We start from the raw sequence: 19,688 nt of genomic DNA on the forward strand, positions 1-19,688 counted from the left end.
CAAATACGACCAGGCATGGGAGAAGTACTGAATACAGTTGATATCTATGTATCTTATTATATATGGATAGATACAGACAGATGCACTAAACGTACCAAGCACACGCAAGGGCACCAACATGAGCAGCCTGTTATCGAGGGATCCGTCCTTGGTGTCAGTTTTTATCTTGCCCAAACTGTAAAGATATTTTTTTGAGTGTGTGTGTGTGTGTGTGGCTGTGCGTACCTGCTGATGTTCCTAAGAAGATAACGCACCAATGAGAAGCAAATGCAACGGTTACAGCATACTGAGTGTTGTTCCTTCCCAAGCCTTTTTTACGTTTTCTTTGCCGCGTCAGCTACGACTTCGCTCTCCCAAATACTTGCTCTTCACATTGCAGGCACTTTATACACATAGGCTTGAAATTATGATTCTCCTTTTCCTCCTCCTCCTCCTCGTCGGCGTTGTCCTTGTCCCTCGTTCTCCTCATCACTATCACCATGAACTTGCCCCACACAGCAGCCCCTACGTTCCCATCTGAAGGTGAAGGCGCGCCTTTATGACCATATTCTGAAAAACTTCTGTGCCGCACCTGGGCATCATTCAACATGTTCCATTTAAAGTGACACGGGTTTTTACAGGTGTTTCTATGAGTGTAGCGACATTAACAAAATTTCTATATTATCAACAGGAGACACTCTTGGGAACCCGGCTACTCATCTCTGTGGCCTTTGAAAATAGTCGTGGTGAGAAAGTAAGGCGTTTTAATATACTGGTTTAATTTTGTCACGCCAAGAACAGAAATTTATACGTCCTAATTTCCCCGTCCGACATTCACTAGCTTACTTTTCCAGTGTCAGCAGTTTTCTTATCAACAGAAGTAACACTATCTATGTGCATAATATTACTTATGCTGGTAACCTTATCATGCAGCAGCCAGCGCCTTCCCACCCCTCAAGTCTCGCCTCGTCCTAGTTTCTACCAGTTTGTTGACAAAAAGAGAGTACATTACTAAAGATGAGTGAGTATGCATTGCAGGCAGTCTCCTTAAAACTAGATGACTGCTTGCAGTAGTGTCCCCTACATACGACACGGAAACAAGTAAAAATAAGATGCTGCACTTCTTTCAGTACAAAACATGATAAGGGAGGGAGGGAGGATGAGGGGGAAGCATGCAATTCAGGTTCGAAGCAGTAACTATGGAAATAACGGAGGAGGACGTAAGACAGTGGTTCCCAACAAGGAGTCCATGAACGCCAAAAGTAAAGGCTGGGAACTACAGCAGTAAGAAATGCAACACTGCGGCGGTGAGACACGTAGGGCAGTCTGTTAGAGGGAAGGGATCGATGAAGCGGCAAACTTTTCAACACAAAACTAAACACAACAGTAAGACAAGGACGAAGAGAGAGAGAGAGAGAGAGAGAGAGAGAGAGAGAGAGAGAGAGAGAGAGAGAGAGAGAGAGAGAGAGAGAGAGAGAGAGAGAGAGAGAGAGAGAGAGAGAGAGAGAGAGAGAGAGAGAGAGAGAGATCACGTGCCACCTTCCCTCACTGGGGCAAGGCAAGTGCAGTGCTCCAACAGCTGCTATATAAACACCAACTCTTCCTAGACCACATCATTACAGTTCCAGCTCCCTTGATAAGCACCGCGACACCCCAGGCGGGAAGAGGACACTCAGGAAGACAGGACAAGACAAAATGTTGGTGGGACGCGCGTTTGGTGGGTTCAAATTTTGTGGGTGGACGAGGATTGGCGCGAGAAGCCTCAACACCACCAGCAAAAGCACCACCGTGGGCATCGTGGGCTGTGGGAATGTGGGTGAGTTTATAATGATTGACTTTGACGCTTGGCTGTCTCATAAGGTTTTCAAAGATGGTTAGTCTGACTCGCTGATTTTTTTTTTTTTTGTCTTCTTTTCTCTCAGGTGTTTGTTGCAAGACAGATCTGCGGGAAGTACTTATCATAAGGGAAAGGAGCAATGTGTGTTGAGATGGTATGGGCACGCTGAGAGGATGGAGAGTGATAGGCTGGCGAAGAGGATAGTGAGATCATGTGTGAGAGGTGAACTTGCGAGGTAGGCCACGTAAGGAATGGATAGAGGAGGGTGACTAAAAGGGAAGAGGACTGACACTGGGGCATAGCAGAATGACAGTGCGTGACAAGCGAATGGAGAGCAGTTGTGAGGGCGTGAGGAATGATGCAGCCCTGCGGCCTCTGAGGCAAAACCTACATATCGATAGTTTCACAGGTGTGGGGCAATCAGGTGTGGTAGGGGAGGCTACTTGTTACAAAGGAGCCTTGTTGCGGACCAAACTAAGCTGTGCGACTATTTCTCGTAAAATGAGGGCAGGAGTACTTTGTGTTCTCCACCAGGGGCCAAGGAGCTAAGAGAGCTGTGGGAATGAATGTAAATTTGAAAGCTGTGTGCCTTGTCTTGGCTACCTCCATTTCTGAGTGGGATAACTTTGGTGCATGTACGAGTATGTATGTATTCTGTTAATGATGCAGAATCCTTGAGAAAGTTTCATTACAGTCATGGCAACACACTTGGGAAACTCCAGGTTCAGCCGTGGCACACAACCTGACGCGCCAAGGCTTCAGGGTAGTGGCGGCCCATGATGTGGACTCCGCACGCCTTGCCTCCCTTCCCCCCCACGTGGCCCCTGTCCCCACAGCGCGCCACGTCGCCGCCGCCGCCGACATTGTGGTTTCAGGTGAGTTGTGATAGTCATAGGTGGGCACCCATTAAAAACCTTTGGGACTTAGAATGACCTCATTTACCTCTGCCACTCCATCCGCCAGCAGAGTGACTGAGTGAGAGAGTGACTGAGTGACGAAGTGAGTATTTGGCTGATTAATTGAATAACTGACTTATGAATTAAACGAGTAACTGATTGACTCACGGACTGAATGACAGGTGAAGTAAGGGGGTTCAGTAAGTCAGTCAGTCAGTCCATGAGATAATAAGTCGGTTTGAGATGCTGAGTCAGTTTGTGGGATGTTGAGTCAATTCGTGGAATGCTGAGTCAGTTTGCGGGATGTTGAGTCAATCTGTGCTATGTCAAGCATTGTCCGCCTGCCGCTGCCACGCAGGTCTGCCGCGCCCCCCGAACGTGAAGGCCGCGGCGGAGGGGCCTGATGGGATCCTGGCGGGGCTGACGAAGGGCAAGGTTTGGATCGACCACTCTACCACCGACTGTGACCAGACCAAGGTAGTTATTCCCACACCCGTCAGTAACGGCTGGCGTGGTACAAAATTACACCTTAACAACATTTAATCACGAGTGTTCTCTCTATTTATCATTCTTAGTTTCTTTATGTATTTTTCAGTTCGTTTTATCACTATATTTTATTTTTTTCTCATTCATTTACTGTTATTCCATTTCCTTAAAATATTTTTACTTCTTTCCTTATCTTCGTATTGTTTACTTCTTTATTCATTGGATCTTTACACCCCCTTTTTTTTCGTATTCATTCCTTCGTTATTTTCTTTTTTTTTTTTATTACCCCTCCCTTCATTATCTTCACCGCGTTTCTCTGACCTCCCTCATGACCTTCACGCAAGAGTCATCGCACCCCTTCACAATTCCCACCATTTCTTAACAACCCTCCACTTCCTTCACTCATAACCTAAAATCATTAAAAAAATAATAACAAATAAATAAATAAATATATAAAAAAATATATTCTTTATGAGTCTGTCAATGAACCACGTATTGAGTGAAGTGTGGGTAAATCTCTGGCACACCACAGGAGTTTAGCTTGGCGGCGGCACAGCAAGGCGCCCACGTGCTGGAGGCGCCCATCACGGGGGGGCCTGGAGGGCGCTGAGGAAGGGACGCATGGTGGTGCACGTGGGGGGGGATGAGGAAGTGGCGAGGGCAATGACACCTATACTGGAGGTAATGTGTGTGTGTGTGTGTGTGTGTGTGTGTGTGTGTGTGTGTGTGTGTGTGTGTGTGTGTGTGTGTGTGTGTGAGAGAGAGAGAGAGAGAGAGAGAGAGAGAGAGAGAGAGAGAGAGAGAGAGAGAGAGAGAGAGAGAGAGAGAGAGAAACAGACAGACACATCCTTCCTAGCATGCTCCTTCGCTCTGTAACTCCATATTCTTCTCCTCCTCCTCCTCCTCCTCCTCCTCCTTCACTTCTTTATCTTGTGGTATTTCAGTTAATTACGACTCTAAATCCTTCTTTCAGTTTTCATTCTCCTTCTCCCCTTCCTTCCTTCTTTCCTGTATCCCTATCTCCATTATCCTCTCCCTATCACTTCTGTCACTTCTTTCCCATCATTCTTCCTCATTCACTTTTCCTCTTCCTTCATTCATTTTCACCTCTCAACTTATTCTTACTCCTCTGTTTCCTTTCTTCAATTGCTATACGCTCATCGCATTTATCTCTCTCTCTCTCTCTCTCTCTCTCTCTCTCTCTCTCTCTCTCTCTCTCTCTCTCTCTCTCTCTCTCTCCTCACTTTTCTCACTCCCAACCTCACATTACTAACCCTATTTTTTTCTCCCCTCCGTCTGCCACTCCTTCAGGCATCCTACTGCAAGGTGTTCTACGTTGGAGAGATCGGCACGGCTATGATGGTGAAGGTGGTGTCCAACATGCTAGCCTGCGTCCACGTTATTGCCATGGGGGAGGTGCTCATGCTAGGTGGGTGATTGGGGTGTCTGGGGAAGCTTGGTGTGGTGGGAAGGGAAGGGGGTGGTGTGAGGGATGGGATAGGATGTGTTGGGGTTTGGTTTGGTGGATGGATGTGTGAAGAAGAGAAGGATGCTGGGAGTGATAGGGAGTCTCAGTGCGCGGTGTCACGGTGTTTGGTGTGGTGGTTGTGTTACTTGAGAGTACGTGAAGGGAGGAGGAGAAAGAGAACAACAACATGAAAAAAAATAAATAAATAAAAAAATAAGATTCCTCATACTTACTCCTCCTTCCTCTCCACTCCCCGCCCAGCCAAGCGTTCCAAGCTGGACCTGAGGACTTTCTGGGAGGCCATACGGGTGAGCGCCGGCAACAGCTTCGTGTGGGAGACGGCGGGGCCCCTGGTATTCAAGGGCTCCTATGACCCGGGCTTCACCATGGTGCTGCAAAACAAGGACCTGCAGCTAGGATACGATATGGCTAGGAAATATGAGGTGCGCGTGTGTGTCTGTCTGTCTGTATGCATGTGAAAGAACGATTATGAAACTTGTGCGCCGCATCTCCACTACACTGGCTACATTGAAAGCCTCTAATTGAAGTTACGGGTTTTTTTGTTTTTTTTTACGGTTTTAGTTACAAATTAACAAGGTTTCTATATTATTAACAGGAGAAACTCTTGAAAACCATGTGCATCATCTCTGTAGCCTTGAGAATCGTCGTGGTGAGAGACAAAGCCTTTCTGAATACCGGTCTGCGTCAGTAGCCAGTTCACATCTATCTTTCCCCTTCTCTTTTCCTATCTAGTCATTTCTTTCCTCCTTTATTTAGTCATCTTATATCTCTCTTCCCTCTTTCCAGCCAGGCATTTTCTCCTAGCCTCCCTCCTTTCAGTCTCCTCCTATCCATTCTCTCTTTCTAGCCTATCATTTCTCCCCTCCATTTACCCAATCACTTCAAGCCTCCATCCCACTAATTTCCATCCCTTTTTTCTTTTTCTCCCACTCTCCATACAGCCATTCATCCATCTATTCCATCCAACACTTCCTTCCCCATCCAAACACCAGTAAGCCTCATTTCCCTGCCCTTCCCTCACCCATCTCACCACCACCAGTAACTTTCCACACACAACACCCTTCTTATCCCTTTCCTTCCTTCTTCAGGTACCCATGGATATGCATCAAATGGCCCTGGCAGTGTACCGGCGGACGCAGTACCAGCTGGGAGACGAGGCTGGCTGCTACTCCCCGCCCAAGACCTACGAGATGGCCCTGAACGAGTCACTGAGAGCGCAAGAGTTCGATGGGTGGGATTATAATACTGAGATATACAAGGGGTCACTGGTTGTCTCTCATGATGGACTGGAGGAGCGGAAGGAGTCGAGTCAGTGAATGAGTGAGTGATCGAGGCTCTTGTGCACTGGCCAAGGGCAACAGAAAGCGGGGCTAGTGTGTCTTAGCTATGAAACGTGTCATATATAGGGCAAAATGGTGCATTCTTATGATAAACTCTGCGTCTGTGGTAAGTCCGCGCCGGATGCCAAGACTGGGCCCACCCTGTCCTGGCGGCTTATGACAGACGCTCACACTTCCAATGGCCACTCCACATTTCCAGCCCATGAATTACCTACCCAGAAAGGGTAGGTAATTCAAAACAAAAGAGAAATGAGTAAAATATGGTCATTTGTAGTCCCATTACCTTCAAGTCTATCTTCAAATCACGGAGAAAACGAAGTTGTACCTCACACTTCTACACCCACGCGACTACTGAGCTCGGTTCCTGCCTCTCATCTTTCCTTTCATTGGCTGGCGACGGATGCGTACTTCAACGTAATTGGTGGAATGAAACAACCATACATCTTTTCAAATCCTTAAAATAATATTTTTTTTCATATATATATATTTATTTCTCATCTGCCTCTCACTTACAAAAGAAAATCTCACTTGACAATTTTCTTATATTATTTTACAGCCTTACGTCTACTACGAGCCTACTGCTTATTTAACTTTTTTTTTCTAACAGGAGAAAAGAAAATGTATGTCTAATTATAATATTTTTATATGTGTTAAAATGTTGGAGATCAAATAAAAATAACTGGAAAACGCACAAACTCTCTCTCTCTCTCTCTCTCTCTCTCTCTCTCTCTCTCTCTCTCTCTCTCTCTCTCTCTCTCTCTCTCTCTCTCTCTCTCTCTCTCTCTCTCTCTCTCTTTAAGCACCAACGGATCATAATATTATGCAGTTTTATCATATCTAGTTTAAAATGTTATATTATTGATTTTATTTGCTAGGCGATAACAACAATGAACACACACACACACACACACGCACACACACTGAATGGCCACCAACACTGCACTAAGTTATACATCTCTTCGTATTTTTACACTGTAGGAATGCAAATGTATGTGTGGTGATCTTTGGGGCAAGGAAAGGAAAGGATAAGAAGGAGAGAACGGAAAGAAGTTCGAAGCTTTGAAATATTTGAACCTCGTCTTATCCTCAAGATTCCAAGACAGTTACGAATCCTTTACTAAGAGAAAGAAAGAAAGGAAGGAAAGAATAAGGGAAGGGAGGAAAACCGAAGGAAAAAATTGGAAAATCAGTTTGAAGCTTCGAAACATCAAAATTCGTCTTATTCTTGTAATTCGAAGACAATTACAAATGATTTATTAGCCAACAAGAAGGAAGGAACGAATGAATAAAGGAAGTGAAGGGAAAGGAAGTAAGGAAAAGAAGGGAGAGATAGTTTGAGAGCTTTGAAACATGTCTCACCCTCATGCTTCGAAAACAGTTACGAATCACTTCCCAAGCAGGAGGAAAGGAACGAAGGCAAGAAGGAAGGAAGGAAGGAAGCAAACCTATTCACAAAACCTATAGTTAACACTGTATAGTATGTATATATATAGTCACTTTCGCTATCTTATCTACATCAATACTTTTTTTTATTTCCTATCACCTCAACACACGTATACCTAATTTTCCTTACTTACAAAATTAGTACAGTAAATTATATATATATTTATCTTAGGGTATCCTTTACTCTTTCGTTACGCTGGATACGGAAAATAATATGTCTATGTACAAGTGTCTATTATACAGCTTCGGTGTTTCAAACTAGAGAGAACGAGTCACAAGCAGCGGTTTGCTTGCCCGAGGCGGAAGTGTGACGTCACGCGAGTCCCCGACACACACACACACACACACACACACGTATTTCTGTCAATAAAAGGATATTCTGAGGAACTTTATATAAACTAACAAATGCCTGAATGTTGAATAAAGCTAGCTAGATAGATAGATAGATAAATGCAGATAGATAATTGTAAATAGATACACAAATTGATAGATAGATGGAGAAATAAATAAACTGAATTATTTGAATTATTTTAAAGAAAATGAAAAAAAAAAATAGATATACAGAAAGATGTACAGGTAGATAAATAAATATAGAGAAATAGGCACAAAGATATATTACGACACATTTCACGACTGGTAGATGCGGAAACTGACAGACTGACTGACGACAATCATATAAACAAAATGAAAAAGCAAAGAAATGAAAAAAAGACTAAATGATAAATGTAATTGGATAAAAAAGATTACAGAGAGAGAGAGAGAGAGAGAGAGAGAGAGAGAGAGAGAGAGAGAGAGAGAGAGAGAGAGAGAGAATGATTGATATGTAAGTATTTAAACATAGTAAAGACAGACAGACAGACAGACAGACGTCACGGCCATAACAATGTATTAAAAAGTATTGCTGTAGAGGATTAACTTCACAATCACAGGGAATAGAAAAAAAAAGTAATGGAAAGCAAATAAATCATATAGATCATGCCATAACAATAACAATAATAATAATAATAATAATAATAATAATAATGATAATAATAATAACTAGAACTATCTCAAGATTTTCATTCGAAGTTTGCACCAAAAATACAACTTGTTTCAATGTATTTCTCTCTCTCTCTCTCTCTCTCTCTCTCTCTCTCTCTCTCTCTCTCTCTCTCTCTTTATACGTATCAAAATACGTATACAATTTCTTCAATATTCTCACTTATAATGCGACCTTATTCTAATAATTTTCTTCTTTATTACCTTACTAAAACTGACTGCAAGATTATTTTTTTACTTCTCACTTTCTAACCAAGTATTATTATTATTATATTATTATTATTATCATTATTATTGTGTTTCAAAATCTTTCCATCGTTCACTTTACACATTTTGGTCCCTCGTATGAAAACCTACGTAGTTTTTCTTTTGTTTCTACTCTGTTGTGATTGTCTGCGCCTCACTCCTGCCCTTATGTTTCTACCACTAATGCACCAACTATATACACAACGTACTTATACCGATGTACTCGTATTTCCCCACCTTTCCTTTGTTTCCTTATGGTGTGTGTCACTTATTATTAAATCAACCTATGACCTAATCTTCCTCCTAATATCACTTTATCTTCTAATACTTCCTTCTGTCAGTCACACACGAATGTTATACACAAACAGAACATTACTATTCATTTATATTTTTTTTCATCCACCCAGCCAACATGTGATTTTACTAATATCTCATAATATTATAACTTTTTAACCTAATACTCTTTGACAAACAGTATATAGCGTACAAGAACACTATACGGAGACATAACGTGAAGTATTGATAATTTTGCACACTCACTCACTCTTTCATTCACATAAACAATATCTAGTGCTATTCATTCTCCTTTTGCTCTCTCACTCACTCACTCACAGAAACATATCATTACGTTATCATTTTAATTTTTCATCCTCACACAAACACCTGATTTTTCTTCCTTATTAGCCCGCTGGAGGTGAAATGAACAGACTTGTACTCCTTCCTCATGCTTGGAGATGTTTTCACACTTCCCCTCACCCCCTCACTCACTCTATCCGCCCCCCTCACCCCGTCACTGTTCTGAAGACGAGGCTGTACAGTCCTCGTAGAGGTACTGTCTGTTTCTCTCACATATCTCACTACCGTCTCCTTTGGGTCACTGTCTCTCTTTGTTATGGTGGAGGAGGATGTGTTAGGAAGACATGTGCTGCTTCTCTCCTCCTCTAATACCTTCCTTTCCTCGTACGGGTCTTTGTTCAGGTCTTTGTTTGAGGGTAAGGGAGGAGGGTGAGTTTGGTTGAGTTTATCTTGAAGATTCGAGGCGAGACCGTTTTCTCTTAAGCTGGCTGTGATGGACGACTTATCTAAATGTGCCCCGTCTTGCTTTGGATTACTTTCTACCGCATTGCATGTCCTTAGCGAGTCACTCACACCAACACTACATGACTGGGGAGGTAAAACACACGAGGAAATGAATTTTTGTTCTCCTTTATCTTCTCTTCTTCCTCTTTCTCCTCCTTCCTCCTGTCTTTCATTCGTTTTTTGAGTTTGTGTTTCCTGTTCCTCAGTGTCACTCTTTCTCCACCTCTTGCTTTCCTCCGCCTCCCCTTCCCTCCATCCAGGCGGGGGAGGAGGAGGAGGAGATGAGCTGGAGAAGAGGGAGACTTGTGGGGAGGAGGAGGACGTGGGGAGGGAAGGAGGGGAGGGAAGACGAGAAGGATGTACAGGAGGCTGAGAATGAAGAGGAAGAAGTGGCAGTGATTCACTTTTGTTCCTTCCCTCTTCCCCTGCATCCACCTGTGCACCTTTCCCGTCCCTCCTCTCCCTCTCCCTCGCACTCCCTCCATCCTGACCCCTGGAGGTGGAGGTGGTGGTGGATGAAGAGAGAGGGCCAACAGTAGGCATAACCACACCCTCTGTCACCACTTTGCTGACCACTGAGGAGTCTCTCGCGCTCACCACAACCTTCTTAGGCACCACTACCTCGCGGGGCACCCCAGGCTTGCTCGCTTCACCACAAGAGGCCGCTACGTTAACCTGGGGAGGGCGCTGTGGGGAGTTAGCAGACGGCGCCACGGGTCCCTGCGTCTGTGGCTCCGTCTGGACGCTTTGGGCGAATGGTAAGCGAAGTAACGCACCGTCCTCTGGCCTGGTGTAGGCGGAGAAGGAGGAGGGCGGGTCGTAAGGCGTGTACACGAAGTATGTGATGAGCGTGCCCTTGCCTTTAATGGGCGTGGGTCCGCGGCACTCACACACCCACCCCGCCCTCTGAAGGATGGCTGCTGTCTCCTGGGTTACCTGCAGGAGTTTGGAGTGTTACGTCAGGTTAGGTTGGGTTTGGTTTTCTTTGGTTTGGGTTGGGTTGGGTTTGATTGGGTTGGTTTGGGTGGTTGGTTTGATTTGATTTGCTTGGTCTGAATTGGTTTGGTTGGGTTAGGTTAGGATATGTGAAATTAGGTTAGGTAAGATGCAAAGAGTTACTGATTCTAAACATACCAATATCAAGAAACACTATCTCTCCCCCTTTTTCTCTCACCCCCTCATCCTTTCACCCTCCCTCCCTTACCGTCTCCCCATTACCTTCACCCATACACTTTTCCTCCCTCAACCCAAACACTCCCTCACCCTTACACTCTTCCTCATCCCCTCACCGCCTCACCATCATCTTTACACCCTCCCTCCTTCACCCTCATACCCTCTCTTATTCCCCCTCCCCCTCATCCACACTCTCACCCACTCCCCTCTCTCCCTCACCTGTATGCGCCCCATGAGACCCGTGGAGTCCATTCTAGAGGCCACGTTGACTGTGTTGCCCCAAATGTCATACTGCGGCTTCTCTGCTCCCACCACTCCCGCGATGACAGGGCCGTGCGCCAGGCCTGCGGGGGGAGGAGGGAGAGGTGAAGTGTACTGAAGGTGTTGCTGGGTTGGTGGAGGTGGTGGTGGCGGTAGTGGTGGGGGTAGTGGCGGTGATAGTGATACACACACACACACACACACACACACACACACACACACACACTTAACAATTCAACATTTTATTACATTTGCCTTCCAATATTTAGCTAACAAATAAACATAATAAACAACATGTGACAAGTAGCGCTTTGTAACCCTTTATTTTAGAGGGATGGGGCAAAATAAAACAAACAAACAAACAAACACACACACACACACGCACACACACACACACACACACACACACACGCACACACACACACACGCAATTATGAGAGAAAATTATACCAAGAAAACATGAGGTAATAACGTAAATACAAGTAAAAAAAAAGAAAAATTCATTTAAGAGCAAATAAGATCAAACAAAAACATAATACAATAACACAAACAATAACACCAACAACTCAATCACACACACACACACACACACACACACACACACACACACACTCACCCACTCTCAGCTTGAAGTTCTGGAAGCTTTCCCTGTTGATGGCGTCCAACACGGCGGCGAGAGCAAGGGCAAACTCCACCAGCAGAACGATGCAGTGCTGGGTGCGGTCCTGCGCCTGGCGGAGACACACAGACACACTCTTAGACAGCCAAGCGTCTTAGCGTGAGTACTTCGAAGTGGCTCTGGTATAGTGGAAGTTATGATAAGGGAGGACTTTCTAGGGTTTTCAAGGGTGTGTGTGTGTGTGTGTGTGTGATTCTAGTAATAGTTTAACGTAAGAACATGAGAGCATAACACATATTCTGTATCCGAGTCTGGGAAAGCACTCATGGGAACTCAAGTAATTATTTTTGTGGCCTTTAGAAATACGTAGTTTAAGAGTACTGGCTGGAAAAAAAAGAAGAAAACAAAAAAAGTTAGTGTTCTTCGAGGGTGTGTCTTGTGATTCCAGTGACAGTTTAACCAAGATTCTGCTTCGTGAATGAGGGGGAAACACTCATGAAAACCCGAGTAATAATCTTTGTGGCCTTTGAAAAATACATGCAAGAGAAAGTTACTGGAGTCTTCAAGGGAAAAAAAATAATATTAAAATCATCTCTGTGGCCTTTGAAATTAAATCCTATGAGAGAATAACGTGTTTTTGAAGAGCACGGAGTAGAAACACAGACGAGAGAGAATGAAAAAGATACACATAAACAGAGATAAAAGAGAGAGGAGGGGAGGGACCAACTAGACGCAAAGAAAGAGAGAGAAAAAAAAAAAAAAGACAGAAGGGGACGATGCAGGGAGGTACTGGGGAAAGTGAGGAAGATAAAGGGATGGAGGAAGGGAGAGATTGAAAGAAAGATGAAGAGAAACAATCCAAAGTGAGGAAAATAGAGAATAGTAGAAGGGAGAGAGGGAGGGAGGGAGGGAAAGAGAGATGAAGAAAAACCATTCTAATTTACACCACACTTTATTATCAAACTTAAAATCATGCTCAACTAGTGAAGGTGAAAGAAAACGGAAGTACATACAGGAGGGACTATACAAGACATGAATGACCGAGCAGAATAAAAAGAGAGAAAACAGTTGACTAAAAGAGCGAAGGAGGGCGAGTGAGAGGAGCTGGGAAGGTACGAGAGGGAATATAGAGTGGTGTTAGGATAAGGAAAGGGGAAGGAGAAGAGGAGGTCTGTCCACTGAAGGAAGAAGAGGAAGCGGACGAGGAGAGGAATTAACGATAGCGGTAAGATTAAAAAGTTGAAAGTAGTAAACTAAAAAAAAAAGGAGGAAAAGCAGGACGAGAAGGATGAGAAGAGAATAGTAATAATGATAATCAAATTTACAAACTGAGAATAATGAACACAGAAAAAAAAATAAAAAAAAGATATTAAATAAAGTAATCTCTTAACAAAACAACAACATTAAAAATCTTACCGTCCCGTAGTCCTGGCGGCACAGAGAGAGAGAGAGAGAGAGAGAGAGAGAGAGAGAGAGAGAGAGAGAGAGAGAGAGAGAGAGAGTGGGGGCGGGGGGGAAAAAGACAATCACAGGTAAACACAAGTAATACAACAACACCTCTGCGTGCACCACTAACAGATGGCGCCACCACTACTAGTACACCTAAGGAACCCAGAGAGTTACGCTTCCTGCAGTACAACACTTCAAAACAAATTACACTGTGGAGGTGAGCAGTGCAAATTTAGTAGGCCTGTATTCTGCAACACTGCCGCTCCGTATCTCCACTACTTTCAAAAGCCTCTCGTTGAAGTGACAGATATTTAAGGGTATTTTTATTGTTCTAATGACGGATTAAACAAAATTTACATATTATTCCTGTTCTGATGAAGTTATACCGGCTTTTAAGTGTATTTCTCCCGGTTTCTAGTGACAGATTAACAAGATTTCTACATTATTCACAGGAGAAACACTCTTGAGAACACGGCTAATCATCTCTAACTTTTGAAAATAATCCTGGTGAAGTTAATCGGATTTTTAATGGTCTTTTTTTATGGTTCTCGTGACAGATTAACAACATTTCTACATTATTCACAGGAGAAACACTCTTGAAAACCCGGCTAATCATCTCTGTGGCCTTTGAAAATAGTCGTGGTGAGAGAGCAAAGCGTTTCAGAATACGGGCCTCGAACACAACACTAGACTACAACAACTGGGAGGTACTGAGTGGTGATTTGACGCTTGATTTGTGGAGTTTGAATACTTGTGGTGGAGATTATTCAGAGTTGAGGTGAGTGGGTGCTGTGTGTTTTAGAAGTGAATTGTGGGTGTGAATAGTGGTTTGTAAAGGCGTGAATGGCTGTTATTGTTGTTATTTTTTTATATATTTAATTTTCTTTTCTTTTTTTGGGGGGTTATTATGTTATTATTCTTATTGTTATGGATTTTTGGTGCGTGTGTGTGTGTGTGTGTGTGTGTGTGTGTGTGTGTGATCCTACTGCGTACATATGCTGCTCTTATTAAAAAAAAAAAAAAAATCTTGGACTAAAAAAAAAAAGAGAAAATAGAAAAAAGAGAAAAGGGAAAAATATAAAAGAAGCGAAATGGAAAGAAAAAAAGAAAATTAAAAAAAGAAAAAATTAAAACAAAAGCCATACCACTAAATTTTCCCATCCAAAAGTTCCGCGGATTTACTTCACCACCACGACCACCACCACCACCACCACCACGAGAGGCAGTCAAACACACATAAACCTTTCAAACTTCCCGCTGGTATAAACACACATCACAATAATTTTACACCTTGTTCACTCTGAGCAAGATAGACGGGGCAAGTTGAGACAGGAGAGGTTCGGGAGAGACGGAGAGATGAAATATAGGCAGTAATGTTTGTTCAAGAGGCGATCTTTTAGTACAGTTAAGTTAAAAGGCGTTATTTTTGGTAGCTCGATCGGTAGCGTGTCTGACTGTCATGCAAGAAGTCCCGAGTTCGGATCCTGCATGGTACATATTTGTCTTTTGTGTGTCAGTCGATAGCGTGTTCGACTGTCACGCAAGTAGTCCCGGGTTCGAATCCTGGTAATGAGCGAGGTTTTCTTGGGATGGCATTAGTATTGGAGTGGATACTGGTGAGGTATGACATGGAGGCCAAACCCATGCAAGAAGTCCCGGGTTTGAATCCTGAAGAAGACCTCTAAACAGTTCAATTGTCCTGTGTTCTCAAGGGTACATTTACGATTCTAGTGACAGATTAACAAGATTTCCCACAGTATTAACAGGAGAAACCCTCTTGAGAACCCGGCTAGTCATCTGTGGCCTTTGAAAACAGTGGTGGTGAAAGAGCGCAGCGTTTCTGATTACAAGGCTCAGGAAGGAAAGAAAGAAGGCAGCCAGACACTCACTTCTTTGCCGGGGTGCAGACCAGAAGCCACCATGTAAGTGCTGCCAATCGTCTTGATCTTCTCCACCTGACTAAACTTGTTCTTCTCCAGCAGCTGTTCAGGGAGGAGGAGGATTAGGATTACGTGGTGTGAGACGAGAAGGTGGTGATGGGGGGTGATGGGAGAGAAAGAGGATTAGGAGGCGAGGAAGGTGGTGGTGGTGATGGGATAACAGTGAGATGGTATCAAGAAGGGATGAAGTGAGGTGAAGAAAATGGAAATATGGAAGAGGAGGAGGAGGAGGAGGAGGAGGAAATAAGATGAGGATTTTAGGTGAAAGATTATGATGTCACCCAATAAATTCACCAACCCTAAAAAAATTAAATAAGGAAGAGGAGGGCGAGAAATGGGGCATGAAATGAGATGAGACGAGAATCTTAGATGAAAGAAAATGATTATCTTACTTGAAACTAAAGAAAACTTAAACAGGCAGAGGATGGAGAGAGTGACGTGGGAGGAGGAGGAAAAAGACGATAACGAAAACAAGAACGAGGAGGAGGAGGAGGAGGAGGAAATAGGGGGGAAATTAAATGAAAAAAGAAAAATTATAAAGTCAAACAAAACAGTCGAAGAAAACGTACACTAATTAGTAATAACGCCACTGATAACGTCACCAGTACTTATTCAAATCAAGAAGAAAGAGAATATGAAAAGTATAATAAAGCAAAGAAAAAAGAACATTTACTACAACCAATGAATCAAAACACATAAAAAAAGAAGTGAGAAAGAAAAAAATACATACAACAAAAGTATACCTCACACACACACACACACACACACACACACACACACACACACACCTTGTCATAGTCGCATATAATCTCATTAAGCAGTCTGATGCACTCCAGGCCTTGCTTGTTCACGTCTGTCTCGTCGTAGAACTCTTTGTAGTTGGGGATGGAGGCGAACATGACACCCACGTTGCTGTATCGCTCGTGGTACAGCTCCTGCAGGGGTGAGAAAGACAGAGAGAGAGAGAGAGAGAGTTAGTAATCATATTCGTGTGGTCTGAGAGGAAAAGTTGCTGTGCTAGTGACTGACTCTTAAGGGCAGTCTTCAGAAACGGTCCGCTCTCTCACCACGACAATGTTCCAAGGCCACAGAGATGATCAGCCAAGTTCTCAAGAAAGAAAAGAACAGAAACACGGAAGATAAACAGGCAAGCATTCCCATGTCACCTGGCGAGGAGACATTAATGACTATGTACTCTCTCACTTTATTTCATCTTTATGATAATAAGAAATCAATCAACGAATCTTTTAAGAATGTCTTTAAGAATTAGTTTACTGAAGCGTTACGTTTGGTCAGTCTTAACATGTAGGATGTGAATCTTGGACTGTTAAAAAGAACATGAAAAAGAGATTAGAAGCAACGGAGATGTGGGCCCTGTTAAAGCATGCAAATAATTCCATGGACAGCAAGAAAGATTAATGAGGAAGACGTGCAGGAGGAGAGAGAGGGGCTGATGAGAAGCACCCGGAGGAGGCGGCTGCAGGTCTTGGGGCACACTGAGAGCTGGAGGAATGGATTGCTTGCTGGGTGAAGCTGAAGGGAGACGAGCCAGAGGAAGACAAATATAGAAGTTCCTGGAAACGTTGATGGAAAAAACAAACAGGACATGGAGTGTGACAAATCAGGTCAGGATGGCGGACAGAAGAGAGAAGTGGCGCTACGTGCTCACTAACTAGACAAATACAAGCACTTCGGTAAGGAAAAACACTCCCACTCAACTGGTAACCTTCACAACAACACTACTTCAGGGAGAAACATTATGAAACCTAGCCAGAACATGGAACAAACCACGAAGTAAACAATGGAAACACAATCCCCACGCTGAACACTACAACAACCAAAAGAGGATGTGAAAACGTACACTCCCCTTCACGAGCAGCGTTGCCTCACCTGTCTTGCCTGCGAGGACATGAGGAAGCGGTCAGCCAGGTGGGCGGGCAGTATATTCTCCAGCAGCAGTTTATTGATGCCCCGGTTCGTCTCCACCTCCTGCTGCTCCGTCGCCACCATCGCCTTCCACATGTGATGCTTACGGGCACGGAAGTCACTCTGCCCGCCCAGCACGCTCAGAATGCCCACCAGCCCCGCCACCTGCACGCCCGCCACCACCCACCAGTCCACGCCCGGCAGTCTGAAGGTGGAGGGCGTGAGGGAGATGGACGTGAGTGACCAGGGAAAGGGAGTGGTGAGAAGTGGTGGTAGTGGTGGTGATGGTGGTGGTAGTGGTGGTGGTGATGGTGGTGGCGGTTAAGTTACAGAGAGGATGGTGATGAGGGACTGTTATGTAGGAAGAGGAGATGGGTAAAGTGAAGGAGGAAAAGGAGGAGAGGGAGGAGGATGAGTAAGACGACGTGAAGGAAGAGGAGGAAAAGAAGGACAAAGTGAAGGAGGAGGAGGAGAAAGACGAAGTGGAGGAGGAGGAGGAGGAGGAGGAGGAGGAGGAGGAAGAGGAGGAGAAAGACAAAGACAAAGAAGAAGGAGGAGAAAGACAAAAGTGAAGGAGGAGGAGGAGGAGGAGGAGGACAAAATGAAGGAAGAGAAGGAAGAAAAACAAGAGAAAGAAAAGTGAGGAGAATAAGCAAAAAGAAAGAAAAGTTAAACGTAAAAGCAGTAGCAGTAGGAAGAAGAGGAAGAGGAAGAGGAAGAGGAGGAGGAGGAGGAGGAGGCACTGCACGACCCAATATCCGCCAGGTGGGAGCCATTGAGGGTTCTTGCCGCTTTAATTAGAGGTCAGGTAGGAACATATGGGCAGGTGAGGGGCGGGGAAAGGGGTGCGTGACTTATCCAGGTAAGGTGTGACTGATGCAGGCAGGTGACTAGAGGGTGGAGAGTCAAGGTGTTGTTTGTACAGGTAACAAAAGGTACAGGTAAAGATGAGAGAGAGTGACTGACTGAATGACTGGTTGCTTTATTGTTTCACTGACTGATCGACTGACTGACTGATCGACTGACTGACTGATCGACTGACTGACTGATTGACTGACTGGCTGACTGATCGACTGACTGACTAGCTAACGAACTACCTGTGTGCTGAGTAACTGTTGTGCTGACTATGTGATTAAGTGACCGGCCAACTAACTAATTAATTAACTACTTCCCTACTTTACTAACTCAAACACTAAATAAACTAACTAAATAACTAACTAATTTACTGCCTTCCTTCTTAACTTACCGACTGACTGACTGACTGACTGACTGACTGACTGACCTGTTGTAATCGTGTCTGAAGAAGGCAACGAGAAAGTGGGTGTGTGGGCGGTTCAGAACGAGGACTGCGTGAGTTGCCGCCACGCCCACCATCACGCCCACCTTGGTCCAAGAACCCACCAGGGGGAACGCTGCCACCACGCCCACCGACACCAGCCCCGCCCACGCCCATACCTGCAACACACACGTTCATACACACGTGCATCTGTGTTTCAAATCTACACACACACACACTTAGACTAATATAAATTCTAAGAAAAAAAAAAGCACAAGAAAACCAAATAAAAGTACAAATTAAGAAAAGAAAGAGAAAAGAAGAAAAGAAAGAAAAAGAAAAGAAGAAAAGAAGTAGAAAAGATGATGAAGCGAGAGAAAAAAAAAGAATCAGAACGTTATTCTTATACACATCACTTATGGAAAAAAAGAAGAAAAGTAACAAAAATAAGCAAAGAAAGAAAAAAAAATAGGAAAAAAAGAAGAGGAAAGAGAAAAAAAAAATATCAGAACATTATCCTTACATCATTAATAAAAAAAAAGAAAAAAACAGAAGAAAAAAATAGAAGAAAAAATAAAAAAAATAAAAAAATATGAAGAAAATGAGAGAAAAAAAAAAAAAACATAACAGTATCTTGGTTATCAGTGGCAGCCAATCAGAATGCAGACCTCAGCGTTCTCCTCCAGTGATTGGGCGAGGGGCAGGGCGAGGATGGGCAGGGTCGTGTTCTCATTGGCTGGCTCCTCGTATGGCTGCAGCGGGCTAGTCCATTCACCTGGCATCAGCTGCAACGGGGGAGTCCGTGCTTAGTAGTGGTGGTGCTTACTACTACTACTACTACTACTACTACTACTACTATCATTCTTACTACTACTACTACTACTATTACTACTACTACTACTACTATCATTGTTGTTTGTTTTATTTTCTTTTTCATTACTGCTATACTACTATTACTATTACTACTGCTACTACTACTACTACTACTACTACTATCATTGTTACTACTACTACTACTACTACTACTACTACTACTATCATTGCTGTTTGTTTTATTTTCTTTTTCATTACTGGTATACTACTACTACTACTACTACTACTACTACTACATAAAGATAGATATTATAAAACACATATATGAATACAGATAGACAGACACACAAGCAGACTGATTGACAGACAGGCGGACTGACTGACTGACTGAACGAAC

General features: G+C 43.7%; 3 protein-coding genes across 3 annotated transcripts in view; 1 reads left to right on the plus strand and 2 right to left on the minus strand.

The window, feature by feature from the left end:
- LOC135115334 (uncharacterized) overlaps positions 1-5,057 on the minus strand; it is a 92,821-nt gene extending 87,764 nt beyond the window's left edge. Inside the window, exon 1 of the transcript XR_010275958.1 lies at positions 4,900-5,057. The gene's annotated coding sequence lies outside the window, so the exon portion shown is untranslated. The remainder of the gene's footprint in view (positions 1-4,899) is intronic.
- On the plus strand, positions 1,596-6,814 carry LOC135115333 (2-(hydroxymethyl)glutarate dehydrogenase-like). Its single transcript, XM_064031975.1, is given in 8 exon segments — positions 1,596-1,795; positions 2,539-2,691; positions 3,071-3,189; positions 3,731-3,793; positions 3,796-3,879; positions 4,510-4,627; positions 4,928-5,109; positions 5,776-6,814. Coding segments are annotated over 8 exon segments (1,068 nt in total). The 5' UTR covers positions 1,596-1,674; the 3' UTR covers positions 6,004-6,814.
- The window catches only part of LOC135115635 (adenylate cyclase type 2-like), a 92,372-nt gene continuing 79,177 nt past the window's right edge, over positions 6,494-19,688 (minus strand). Inside the window, exons 14-21 of the mRNA XM_064032560.1 lie at positions 19,147-19,263; positions 18,485-18,657; positions 17,167-17,407; positions 16,065-16,211; positions 15,226-15,318; positions 11,885-11,999; positions 11,227-11,351; positions 6,494-10,770 (exon numbers count right to left, since the gene is read on the minus strand). Coding sequence (XP_063888630.1) covers positions 9,406-10,770; positions 11,227-11,351; positions 11,885-11,999; positions 15,226-15,318; positions 16,065-16,211; positions 17,167-17,407; positions 18,485-18,657; positions 19,147-19,263 — 2,376 coding nt within the window. The 3' untranslated portion in view covers positions 6,494-9,405. The remainder of the gene's footprint in view (positions 10,771-11,226; positions 11,352-11,884; positions 12,000-15,225; positions 15,319-16,064; positions 16,212-17,166; positions 17,408-18,484; positions 18,658-19,146; positions 19,264-19,688) is intronic.

The sequence above is a fragment of the Scylla paramamosain genome, chromosome 29 (genome assembly GCF_035594125.1).
Source record: "Scylla paramamosain isolate STU-SP2022 chromosome 29, ASM3559412v1, whole genome shotgun sequence".
Taxonomy (NCBI): domain Eukaryota; kingdom Metazoa; phylum Arthropoda; class Malacostraca; order Decapoda; family Portunidae; genus Scylla; species Scylla paramamosain.